Source organism: Halichondria panicea, chromosome 15 (genome assembly GCF_963675165.1).
Source record: "Halichondria panicea chromosome 15, odHalPani1.1, whole genome shotgun sequence".
Classification (NCBI taxonomy): domain Eukaryota; kingdom Metazoa; phylum Porifera; class Demospongiae; order Suberitida; family Halichondriidae; genus Halichondria; species Halichondria panicea.
Genome location: NC_087391.1, coordinates 5548814 through 5561932, shown reverse-complemented (window position 1 = coordinate 5561932; position 13119 = coordinate 5548814). Strand labels below are relative to the sequence as shown.

The following is a 13119-nucleotide window of genomic DNA, read 5'->3' as shown; positions in this document are numbered from 1 at the left end:
TGTTATTAAATCAAATAATAATGAGATACAATAAATAACGGTAATGAGACATTATGGACGCCTGCTTTCAATGGATGAGAGAGTAGATGATGTGTAACTGGACATAGTTCGAGTGTGAGAGCCAGAACTAGTATGACTGTGACTATGACTATGACTATGACTGGAGGGCGTGTGTGAGGTAGGATGACTGCTGTGTTCACTGGAACTGGACTCGGAACTGTCTGTTTGGGAATGTTCACTGTCCGATAGTTCACTGCTACTTTCCGATTCACTTTCTTCATCACTTGCGTCTGTTTCATGATCCTCACTCTCAGATTCTTCACTAGATTCTTCACTAGATTCGCTATGAGTAGTTTCTTTGCTGTCAGAATGATCAGATTCTTCACTTGGTTCATTGTCAGAATGATTACTAGATTCTTCACTAGGTTCGTTGTCAGAATGATCACTAGATTCTTCACTTGGTTCGTTGTCAGAATGATCAGATTCTTCACTAGGTTCGTTGTCAGAATGATCACTAGATTCACTATGGGTATGTTCAGTAGTTTCTTTGCTGTCAGAATGATCACTAGATTTGCTATGAGTTTGTTCAGTAGAATCGTCATGATTATCCTCTGAGCTTGCACCACTGGTTTCTTGTGACTGTTGTGGACTGTTTGTACTGCTGTGGCTGTGACTGGAAGTTGAAGAGCTTTTCATCGTACCTGTGTGGTCAGTAGAATGTGAAGAGCGTCCATTGCTGTTACTTGCACTGCTGGTGTGAGATAACAAATTGGTTGAATCAGTTTGACTTGTAGAGTTGCTTGAACTGCTAGTAGCAACACCAGTGTGTTCAGTAGAATGTGAGGAGCTCTTGTGGGAACTATTTGCATTGTTACTTTCACCTGAGTGCACGGACGCCTGTGATGAATGGAGGTCATCTTTAGAATCGGAATAGAAACTGGATGAATGGGTAGATTCATGTTCACTTGGTTGAGATCCATGGTGGCTGCTGTGATCGCTGTGTACACTTGGCTGTGGAGATCCATGATGGCTGCTGTGCTGTGATCCGTGATGGCTGCTGTGCTGGCTGTGTACACTTGGCTGTGATTCGTGATGGCTGCTGTGCTGGCTGTGTACACTTGGCTGTGATCCGTGATGGCTGCTGTGCTGGCTGTGTACGCTTGGCTGTGATCCGTGATGGCTGTGCTGTGATTCGTGATGGCTGCTGTGATGACTGTGTACACTTGGCTGTGATCCGTGATGGCTGCTGTGCTGACTGTGTACACTTGGCTGTGATCCGTGATGGCTGCTGTGATGACTGTGTACACTTGGCTGTGATCCGTGATGGCTGCTGTGCTGACTGTGTACACTTGGCTGTGATCCGTGATGGCTGCTGTGCTGACTATGTACGCTGGTGTCTTTTTTGCTGTTAGAAGCCAACGAATGCCGACTAGAATGTTGGGAAGTAATTTCATCATAAATATGGTTCAGTTCTTTACTGTGATGTGAAGACACTTTCTCTGCTAACGCTTCATGTTTGCTTTCAATGCTACTCAGCGATTTCTTTTCTGGCAGTTTATCTTCTTTCTTTGATTCATCTGAGTCAGAATTATGATCTTTCTTATCTTCTCTAGCAGCTCTCCCTCTGGAGGATCGTGTCTTCTCTCGAGGTCTCTTCTCACGTGCTCCCCTACTCTTGGAGCTGTGTTCTCTCTTCTCACGTGTACCTCTACTTCTGGAACTTCGTCCTCTCTTTTCCCGTGGTCCTCTACTTCTGGAGCCTTGTCCTCTCCTCTCACGGCGTTCACTGCTTTGCCTGTCATCTCTCCTAGACCTGCTGGTGGATCGAGGTTCTCTAGGAGATCTTCTGTCACGTTCATCTCTCCTAGATGCCTTTTCAAAATTTCGATCAGCTCTATCCCAATCAGGAACATCTTCATTCATCCAGTCAGAACGTTTCGATTTGCCAGGTACTCTTCTACTAGGCTTTGCACTGTCCATTCGTGATGTTAATTTGCGTTCTTTTTGAGCGGTTCGATCGATATTCCTATCTTTTTTAATGTGGGTATCAAGTTCTTTAGTTTTGTCATTCTCTTCTTTTTTAGATTTTTGTTCATCTTTCTTTGACCCTTTTTTCTTCTTATTAGCCTTATCACTTTGAGGGTCTCCCAAATTTTCTGGCACTGGTTCTGAGGTTGCTGCAAGCTTAGTGGGATCTTGAGTTTGTTTCTTTTCTTTATCAGTAGCACTTACGCTGTTCTCATTCGGCATAGTTTGTAACTCTAATGCTGAGTGAAACGATTCTACTTGTTCTGTTGACTTTTGGCTATCCATTTTGGATTTTTTTCCATCTTTCTTCCACCATTTTTTCTTCTTATTAGCTTTAGGATCTGTAGCGTCTGCCAAATTTGCTGGTACTTCAGTTTTTACTTTTTCTTGATCAGTAACGTTTACATTATTCTCATTCGGCTTAGTTTGTAACTGTAATGCTGGTTCTACGTTATTGCCAATCAACGATTTCTTTTGTGCTGTGGACTTTTGATTATTTTTCCCAAGCTTGGTTTTTAACCGAGGGGTTGTATCAGTAATATCACTTTTCGTCTTGTTTTCTAGTACAGCTGCTTTCTGAGCACTTTGTGCTAGCTGTTCATTTTTTTTATCACTGGTCATTAAATTTTTAAGCTCTGCACCAATGTCCACCATTCCAAGGGTCTCCAACTTCCGGTCTTTCTTGGCCGATCGTAATAAAGTCCTCTTAGCAACTTCTTTGTTCTTCATAGTGTCTCTGAATACACTCCACCAGATCTTGCGGCCGAGCCAAATGATGGGCAGGAAGAAACAGTAGTAGAAGAAACAGAGTGACTTTAAAATGTTTGCAAATCGTATATCGGTTAGCCTGTATGAATTAAACACCAAGAGATAATGTTAATAGCATGTAATCACATGATGCTAGCAGGGTAGCGTTAATCAATAATCGTAATTACGAGTTTGTGAATGTACATTATATACTTACTCATCATTGCAGCTGCAAACAAACGAGGAGTTTCTCCAGTCATCTAGTCGATACGGGTCTTTTCCCAAATTCCGAATCCGTTTCACCTTCCTTTTTTGGCGGGCCTTTGCCATTTTTGCCCCTCTGCACTCACCAGTACACTTGAACAGCTTTGCTTCTATTGAAGTATGAAAATACATTGAACAATATACATGATTGTACATGTAGAGTTACTCACGTTGTACACGTGCGCCTTTCTTTCTTTGCTCATCATAGTATGCCTGTGCTTTAGACTTCCTGCAGCAGCAGACTCCACCAAACAACAGCTTAATGAACCCAAGTATTAGGAGAATGCCACCAAAGAATCCAACAATGCCGTGTATGCCCACCATTCGTAGCACTATTAAAAACAGTCTGAGGAAGATGGGGCCAGTTTCAATAACGACAGGGGGCTCCTCCGGGCATTCGAATACTGTTACTGTCCCATTATCACTGCACTGTACATAAAGAAGTAGACTAAAATCATGTATGAACCATATTTAAGTACTTTACCTCACATCCACATTCTCCGTAGCAGAAACAAGATACGTTGACGTTCAGTTCCACGTTTGACGTACCCAGTAGATTGTAATTCACATCATACAGCTCAACTGACAAGGAAAATATAAAGTGATACAAAATTTAAATAACATACATACCTACACACCGAACTTCTTGTGCTTCATCCACAAAAGCTTGGAAAGCAAACGAGACACTCTTAATTTGTCCTGGAGCAATTGATGTCTTCTTGGAGGATGGCACTCTATCGTCGTGGCAATGAGCTAAGCTGACGAGGAAGTCTCCAGCTATCTCCCCCACATTCTCAACATCCACCACAATCAGACCACTTTCCTCGTTGACAGTGAAATCAGATGCAGTTACATCAACTATTCGTCCTCTCACGCTGTTGAAGACAAACTGAATGTCCGAGGCGTCTATATAGAAGGTAACAAATGAGTTATGGAGAGAAGTATGGACAAAACGGAGGATGAATGAGTCTGCATCTGGATGAGTGGAGGGGTGGACTTGTCCGTAGTTACGGAGTAGGTACTTTCCCATCTTGCCACGTTTCAACAGTTCCTATAATGTAACACTAGCTGTCACTGCAACTATTATAACTGTACTAATAGCTTACTCCGTCATGTTTGAGTAGATCCAGTGGCTGATTTGAGAAGCACCTACGGCATAAAGATATGGAATAGTGTAACTGCATGCGTGACTGTTACACTTACGTTCCAGACTCTCGTTGACATGCTACTGGCTGTGACCTGAATGCAGTAAAGGAGGTACCGATTTTGTTGCACTCTTTGCCAGAAAGATCCACCATACTCTCTTCAACAAGCATCCACTCATTCATACCAGCAGAATCCTGTGGGTAGCAGCAAAAATATTTCACACTACAGTCTGAAAGAACTAACCTGTGGTTGCTGCGTATTATCACTGCTGAACACTCTTGATGAAGGGACGAGTAGCTTTTTGGTAATGAAATCATAGGGATCAGATGAGCCAAGTAACTCTCCCTCTATTCTTGCAACAACCTGTAGAATAGGTCAATACTACATACACCGGGGTATGCCTTTCATACCCTTCCACTTGGAGACCTGCTGACAGTGTTGGAGGGTGAGAGCTCAAAGGAGGAGACGAGTGTCCAGTTACCCACGGTAACTCCTGACTCTGTGTTCCCCAGTATACCATTGTACTCCAGTAGAGTCACCATCACCTTGTATTGCAGTATGGGCTGGTCAATATCAAACACATCATACCTGTGAATGAAATATAATCATGCATAAAAAGCGGCCAGTACAGAATACAGAAGTGACAAGTCTTACCATTTGTCATTCATCTTCATGTAATGAATGGAGGATCCATACTTCTGAAGTTGGTCATTCTCTAGTTCTATATAACCATGCCAAAAAAGTGTGGCTACGTCCCTGTTACCACAAAAAGCACCAGGACGTTTTATATAAGTTGACTGCCTCTTTGAACCACATCGACAGCAAAAACCCTATACATGGAATATTTCAATCAAAAAACATAGATGTGGAATAATAGTAATTCTTCACCTGACTGTCCCATTCTAAACCCCCATCAGCTTTTGGCTGTCTTGGACGAGAGAGGTGAGCATCACTCCAGTGATCTCTGCAGTTTTCCCTCCATTCGTAGAGTGAAGAATGTTCACTTGGTTTTGCATTTGCAGACTATTATAAAATATAAGAATGAAAACTCCATTTGCATGCATCATAACACACCCCTCGATAGTAAACACGATAGCTTGAAATAGTCTCAGACTTAGATATCTCGATTCTAAATGGCTTCTTCAATAAGCTGGCCGTTGACTCTCCAGTTTGGTAAACTTCACGGACGTTCGCATATAGAGATTCAGAATTTTGCTACAGATATACATTATTAATACTGTAATTGGAAATATTTATTTATTTACCTGATCGCTCATTAGAGTCATGGAAACAACTATCTTCTCTTTGCATGTTCGCCCAGCTTCATTGTTTGTACTAGGTTCACTAGAATCTCCAACTTGACAAGTTCTAATTGAGCTCTGACTTATTAAGCTGCATTCACTGCTTGTCCAGGAGAGCAGGACCATCAGCAAGATGAAGAGAAACTGCCAATGATCCATATCTTTTGATGCGAAACGGGTGCCATAGAAACTTTATAACCATGTTCATTCTACCCCGCAAGGAGCGCATGCGCAATAGATATCATTGTTGGTGGAGGTACCAAAGGCAAAGGAAGAGAAGCTGTACCTTGATTACAGGCCGCAAGGAAGGTAATCGAGGCTACTGCACTACTGTGACAATGGCCTCTGGACCATCTGTGAGCTTACTATCCATTTATATGCACCTATACTATTTCTACTTATCTACAGGACAGTGGTGTGGGGAGCAACCTGTTGTGTTATGCTATTCGTCTTGGACCTGGGGAAGAGATAACAACGAAGTTATTGGAGTTTGTAGCCACACACAATCTCAAAGCTGCTTTCATTCTGAGTTGTGTTGGGAGTGTGCAGAGTGCTAAACTGAGACTGGCACAAGCAACAGCTGCTAGCAGGAATCATGTAAGAGACTGTAGGATATTAAGCGAATAGTGAAACCCCTCTTAGCGACCATTCATATAAAACCAGGTCCCAAATGTGTACAAAACAACCCCTCAACAAAGGCCACCTCTGTATAAAGGTGTCCATTATACCACACCCCTCAACAAAGGCCACCTCTGTATAAAGGTGTCCATTATACCACACCCCTCAACAAAGGCCCCTCTGTATAAAGGTGTCCATTATACCACACTGTCTGTTACATAGCTTTAATTATGAATTAACGAACACAGCTATTATGATCGCTGCACAATATCCCATGCAGGTTCTGACACTGGAAGGGAAGCATGAGATTGTGTCCCTTGTTGGTACCCTGTCTGATGGTGGTCACCTCCACGCCTCCCTCGCTGATGATAAAGGGGGTGTGGTCGGAGGTCATGTGCTCGGTGATATGGTGGTGTTCACTACAGCCGAGGTGGTCATTGGAGAATGCTCACAATTGATGTTTAATAGAGAAATGGATACTAGAACTGGTTTTCATGAGTTAGTAATTAGCCCAAAATTGGAATAAACATCCCCTCACACAATTCATTGTTTTGCTAATTGTTTTCCTACTCTATTAATTTTATCAATGTATCAATTTGTTTGTGCAATTAATATTAATAAAGACTTTCAACACAAAAACACACATAATTTGCAACTCAACCTGGCTCTAGTCTAATCTAAACAAAAGCACGTTCCATAAAGTCAACAAATCTCTGAGCATAGTCCTTGGGGTTCACTGCAGACAGTCCGTATTTGTCCTGACACTGAATTTTGGTCTTCCACTGATGCTCCACTTTCTTACGCATGTTGTACTCTTGAAGAATGTCAATAATACCAAAGTAATAAGTGGCCACGGGTGCTTCTCCATCAACTAGCGTGCTCGGTGGTCTCTCCCCTTCGTTACAACGGGGATGCAGTGAAGAACAACTACGCAATCCACCATAGTCCTCTCGAAACCATGGCACTCCAGTCAGCTGTGTAGTCGTGGTAAGGGTGGTCTCATTTTCTTCGATTGCGATACGTTTTGCAGCGTTTCTGGACACTCGAATGGGACTAATCTCAGGCTCTATGCCGTTATCATTGGAGGCATATCTAGAGGAAGGAGGGCCTGGCTTCCCTTTAATAGACACATCGATAAAATCCTCTCCAGCTATTCCAGTTACGTTTTGCTCCTCAGGTCGGCCCATCGATCGCTCCCCAAACTTGCTGTGGTTGTGAATCCCCAGCAGCATACTGTAGTCCATGATGTCACAGCTCGCCAGAAACTTGGCATCTTCTCTCAATTGTTCAATCAAAATTTGTTTGTTTTCCGTTCCTACCCAAACTTTCTTGTTTCCCAGATCGAGGTCTTTCAGAGTGCCTTTGTAAGCATTGCGTTCACGACTTCCTTTTATGGCACGTCTGCCCACCCAGGAACCCTTGAGGTCGTAGCGCTCGTGCATTGCAAGATGCTCCATGTTATGAAAGATGTTGTCCATCACAACCACTGTAATGTAACGTTGCTCTGGAGCCAATTTAACTTTGTGCAAACCGTAGAATCGAGCAATCAGACTGCTTGGATTATGCTGCATGTGATGACGGTATTTATAGGCTATCTTCTGAAGGAAGCTCTCCTCTGCAGAAGTCACAGTCTTGATGATATATCTGAAGTCTCGTGTGAAGTAAAAGAAGCTTCCAGATTTTCCTTCAGTGAATTTTTCAAGCATACCTTCTTTATCGATGTCGGCTGCATTTCTGATCTTGAAGGACTCGCGATATTTCTTGGGGGTGATACCAAAAGTTGTTCTCAAGAGACTGAAAATGGACGGCTCTAAATCGACGAAAGAGAAGCTACGGATTGTGGCTGTGGCCGGGAACTGTAGCCGCCGAATACTTCGTTCGCTATGAGCCGGGTTGTCTCGATACAACTCTTCTCGTTCTTGTTCTTGATTTTCCTCGTCCAATTTAATCATCTGATTCGCTACAAATCGGTCTCGAACCGAACCAACTCGTTTTATCTTACCAATGTACTGCAAGTGTAGTTGTACAGCGTCTAAAATGCCAATATTAATACAATACATAGCATTTCGTCTGAGTGCCTTGTTCACTTGACTGTCTCCAGATTTGCTCACGATTAACGGAGTTTTGAGCGATTTCTTACTTAGAGTACAAATGTCCTTTCGATTCTTGTCTTTCATCCTCTTACAAAATTCTGTGATGTCGCTCAAACCAATCCCAAGTGCAAGTTTCCAAACGATGAGGTCCACAGTTCCTCTGAGGCTATGAAACACTGCGAATACAATCGCCAATCCCAAATCAACATATGTGAAGAAGTAAGACGGTTGTACTTCTTTAGAATCAGTTTCTTGTTGATGGATTCTTGTCAGTATCAGTTGAGTGATCCACACCACAATAACAACGATAGTTTCCAGTCCGAGTGACAGAACGTACCAGAGGTTTTGTCGAAGAACCAATCGTCTTGTTTCACTACTTGTAGTCAGACGTCTTCGTAAAATGAATATCCCGATTATGATACAAAAAACGGCGAAAATCCAGAACAGAAACAGCCAAAGGTAATAGAGAAAGAGAGAGGCTATAGCAAAGTCAGGAATACCCAGTCCTCGTTCTAACTTCATTCCGACCGACTCAATGGATATCCAACACCAGAAAAACATGGATGGTCCTGTAGAGATGAGTGTTCATGTGTATAAACGGTATAATGCGGTAATGTTTTTACAAAGAGGTAGCTTCTAGTCTGTATACACACAGTAATTTCGATGAGCTATAATTATAGCTAAATAAAACAGGGGGAGTATTGTGTGTGCGTGTGTGTGTGTGTGTGTGTGTAGAGTATATACTACAGCTGCTCAGTGATAAATGAAGTGAAAGTAAGAGTTTCTAATACAATGTGCAAAGAATGAATGCAAGTTATTGGCTCTACATCTGGTGTATAATTACCTGGACCTCCTTTCACTCCAGGAACTGTTAGCACAGCAAGAACGATCCCTGTTATGATGGACCATGACCAGATGACAATGTGAGCTCCTATACCATATGTAGGCCGAGCACTGTGTGTGGGTGTGTGTGATGTGTGTGTGTGTGTGATGTGTGTGTGTGTGTGTGTGTGTGTGTGTGTGTGTGTGTGTGTGTGTGTGTGTGTGTGTGTGTGTGTGTGTGTGTGTGTGGGTGGGTGTGTGTGTGTGTGTGTGTGTGTGTGTGGGTGGGTGTGTGTGTGTGTATTGATGCTTACAATGTACATACATGTACAGGTAAATGTGTATAATTGTAAATGTGTACAGGATTAGCGATACATACATTAAATAACTCAATACTGAGATTCCATGTAGTCCATACATACTCACCTGAATGGGTTTTGAATAGCTTTCAGCAAATCAATGGCCAGAATGACAAACCAAAGGTTGGAAGCAAACAGTGCAACTTGGTTGATAATGGCAATAGTTTCACAGCCTCTCAGAGTGTACTCATTTTGACTCTCAGCCAGATGAAAGATCCCAGCAACTATGTGCCCAATCGCGACTATGAGGTCCATTAAAGTTCTGCATTTGGGAAATACTTACAATGAAGTGTTAGCTTTCAATGTTGTTTGACTACTCTCTTGATAATTTCCCAGCAAGAGTTAGTAATCACAAATATTGAATCCTAGCACCCACACGAGTACACACACCATATGTGACAGGCTCTGGGAAAACCAGACTATTGGAGCAGAATTTAGTATTGAGCTACAGCTAAATTTATGCCTACAGTATAAAATCTCAAATAAAATGTTATTGATGTATAAGTATCTACAGTCCTTCTACTACCTCTCTGTAAAATCTGATGCTCTAAATCCAACTCTTTCCATCGAAACGCTTCGTCCAAAGTTTCGCTATTACCTTATTTTTCCTAATTAAGCAATCTTTGAGAGTCGTTTTTCTCGATACTACATTTTACGGCTTCGAGTTTCCAACGTGCATGACTCGGGTATGAAACTAGGTATGTGAACACTAAGCATATCATTGTGTAGGCGATGCTCTGCTCTATTATTTGGTACATTAATCACACATATTTTAGTCTGCTCCAATAGTCTGGTTTTCCCAGAGCCTGTCACATATTATTGTTTCGATACAATGCTGTTAATGTGTGTAGCTTACGCACACTTGCCAATTAAGAGTGAAGAGAGTACAACTGTGAACAAAGAAGTTTACACTGTCACCAAAATGCAACCCCTAGTACCTCACATGACTCCATGCAATCAGTCTTAGACAAAAATTAAAAGCCTACTACTGACAATACCACGTAGCTAGGCTTAAACTGTTTGTTTTTATTGTGTATAGCTAGCTACCCAAAACGTGCACTAAGCAACTCACCGCAACAGAAAGACCTTGGTGGAGTGCCCGCTGTGCCTCAGCTTAGGGATAAGGTAGTAGCTCAGGAACACTACCAAACAGCAGAGAGCAGAGAGAGAGCTGAAGCTCAGATACACCCAGGGCAGCACCGCAGGGAATGAGTCACAGAATTGTACACATTGCTGGCTAGAGTTAGCCATCATTGAGCATTTGCTCATTAGAGCTTGAGATTCGTTATAGCTGGGCACACAGGCTTGGTAGGAGAAGTTGATATCACCTCTGGTGAAGTTGTTGGCACTGTTCCGCATCTTGCAGCTCGGCTAGATACAGTTAGAGATCATCAAAAGTATATAAACATCCTTCTGTTTCCTGCAGCTAGCTAGATTTTTAGTCTAATGGCTTTGAGGGGGAGGGGCTCGTCAACAGTCACATGGTATGAAACCAAACTAGAGATTCACAAGATAAGGTTTAGAAGTGTACAGCTAGCTAACCGGCATGCCATGGGTGGTTTGCCAGTTGCCCTGCTCCTCCTGCTAGTGTGCAAGCTGTCTGCTGGGACAAGAGTCAGTGGTGTTACAAAACATTCTCCTTTGCCTACAGATGACAGGAACAACAATGCCCCCCTGTACTATTTAGCCAAGTTTGGAGTTGCTTCTGGTCAAAATTTGTATGTATTTGGGTCCGTTAAAACGGAAGATCTCTTTGTCACGATACGATCTGGATTGTTGTTAGTGCTTGTACCTCAGGATGTTTCTGACAGTCTCGTAGCTAAGCATGGCGTAATGTCGTGCAACGCAGTGTTTGAGTCGGTTCTCAACGAGAGTATTTCAGTGGACGACCATACCTGCCCCAGTGGAATGAAGGACTACATCAGAAGGCTTCCATGCAACAATCAAGACCCATTATCTTGTAACCAACCCAACTCCATTCGTGTAGTTCCTGGAAATGACTTCACTTTTCGCGTAAAAGAATCTCCAAAAACTGAATTTTACTATCTCTTCATGTTGGCTTGTGATCGCAACTACTCATCCAGCTGTAAATGGAGTGAAACGGAAAATAGTACTCTCTGGTACGATATAAGTCTTGTCAACTCAGATCCGGAAAACAACACCCACTTGAATCCATTCGTCTACCAATTTTCGCTTGAGCTGGAGGGAGTACTACTCATGCAGTTATTGTTCTCCGTTGTATACCTGGCCCTGCTCTCCATACATCTCGCAATGCACTTTGGACTCTGCGGGAAATGGTGCAAAACGTCCGCGATAGGTTTTCGAAGGATGCATCTATTACCAGCTATATTCACTGCATCTCTGGTGCTGGAGTTCCTTCATGTGATATTTGAACTGATCCATTATGCTGTGTTCGCTGGTGATGGGTTTGGAGCGGTATGGTGCTTGTTCTTGGGAGAGGTGTTCAACCAGTTTTCCGATTGGCTGCTGATTCTTGTGCTATTGCTCATCGGTAAGGGCTGGATGGTGACAGACAGTGCTCTACGCTGGAAGAAACTCACGTTTGGAGTATGGGGAGCGTATGTGGTCTTCTTCTCTGTGTACTTCATTTGGGCTGTTGTGAGTGTATATACAGATGTACTGTGTGTTGTATTGTTGTATGGAAGATTGTGTGTATTTGTTATAAGTGATGCATTTTTCCGCTATTTTGTGCCATTTTAAACATAATTTTACACTACTGCTCGCACTACTACACAGTCTTGTGCATATAGGTGTTCACATTGTGTCTCTTTTTTCCCCGGCCCAGGTTCAGAATCAAGTGTTTCCCCTGTCTATTTGGACTAACCACACCTTCCAGAGCTGGCCGGGGGCTCTCTACCTTGCCTATAGACTTGCACTCCTGGCCTACATTCTCTATGAAATGAGACAGATTTATCTCGTTGAAAATCGACCTGAGAAGTTGAAGCTCTATTTCTCTTTATCGTTTATGTATATCATATGGTTTTGTTATCTTCCTTTAGTGGTCTTCATAATCGCATTTATCAATCCCCTTTATAAGCATCGTGTAGTTACTGCATTTTTGCTGGTATTTGATTTATTAGCTAACGTAGGTGCCATGGTTTTGTTCGCCCCTCGATGGGCTAAACTTATATTTCAGTTTGATAGTCACTTGAACACTGTACAAGATCGTGGCTACTACAAGGGACTTAAGAATTTCTATTATGGTAGCTCAGACAGCACTTCCAGTGCTACTAATGTCATCTGATTTGTGCTCTGTGTCCGTTTAATTGTTTTTGTTTTTGTTGTCTATTGATGAAGATGAATTGTTGCATGATGGTCAAGGTATATACTGAGCTACAAAACTGATGATCACACAACACCTAATACTAATGTAGCCAAGGCATGGGCTTGCCCCTCCCCCCTAAAAAACAAACCTAATAAAATACACATACATCAGTCAAATTATTGCAAGCATTCTTAGATACTAGAATGCTATCATAGATATTTATTCAGTTTGGCCCTAATAAACGATTCATTATGTGATGGCTAGATAGCTTTGGGAAGAATTGGTGTGGCTTTAGTGGTTAGGTTTAGTAGATCATGTGATAGATAAGGCGTGAGTTCAAATGGACTTACAAATCATTAAGTGAAACCAGGCGACAACCCAACTTCCCCCAATCACGCTTTATACAATCTGCGCTAGATTTTGTAGAACATGCAGTCATTTTACTGTTGTCATGC

General features: G+C 42.4%; 4 protein-coding genes across 4 annotated transcripts; 2 read left to right on the top strand and 2 right to left on the bottom strand.

Moving 5' to 3' along the window:
* Nucleotides 1–6: 6 nt before the first annotated feature.
* On the bottom strand, nt 7–5627 carry LOC135349289 (dentin sialophosphoprotein-like). The gene is made up of 13 exons (XM_064547807.1): nt 5451–5627; nt 5260–5400; nt 5074–5208; nt 4840–5015; nt 4596–4773; nt 4429–4548; nt 4243–4379; nt 4146–4188; nt 3670–4090; nt 3524–3621; nt 3210–3468; nt 2993–3149; nt 7–2875 (listed from the first exon to the last, which is right to left on the bottom strand). The coding sequence occupies exons 1-13, from the start codon at nt 5610–5612 to the stop codon at nt 52–54; spliced, it is 4851 nt and encodes a 1616-aa protein (XP_064403877.1). The 5' UTR covers nt 5613–5627; the 3' UTR covers nt 7–51.
* An 84-nt stretch (nt 5628–5711) lies between these two features.
* LOC135349368 (bifunctional protein GlmU-like) lies at nt 5712–6756 on the top strand. The gene is made up of 3 exons (XM_064547903.1): nt 5712–5842; nt 5895–6083; nt 6385–6756. The coding sequence occupies exons 1-3, from the start codon at nt 5714–5716 to the stop codon at nt 6628–6630; spliced, it is 564 nt and encodes a 187-aa protein (XP_064403973.1). The 5' UTR covers nt 5712–5713; the 3' UTR covers nt 6631–6756.
* Nucleotides 6700–10847, bottom strand: LOC135349366 (uncharacterized). The gene is made up of 4 exons (XM_064547900.1): nt 10451–10847; nt 9446–9640; nt 9042–9151; nt 6700–8766 (listed from the first exon to the last, which is right to left on the bottom strand). Exons 1-4 carry the CDS (start codon nt 10735–10737, stop codon nt 6782–6784), a joined length of 2577 nt encoding a protein of 858 aa, XP_064403970.1. The 5' UTR covers nt 10738–10847; the 3' UTR covers nt 6700–6781.
* Nucleotides 10842–12691, top strand: LOC135349367 (transmembrane protein 145-like). The gene is made up of 2 exons (XM_064547902.1): nt 10842–11997; nt 12185–12691. Exons 1-2 carry the CDS (start codon nt 10930–10932, stop codon nt 12641–12643), a joined length of 1527 nt encoding a protein of 508 aa, XP_064403972.1. The 5' UTR covers nt 10842–10929; the 3' UTR covers nt 12644–12691.
* The last annotated feature ends 428 nt before the right edge of the window (nt 12692–13119 follow it).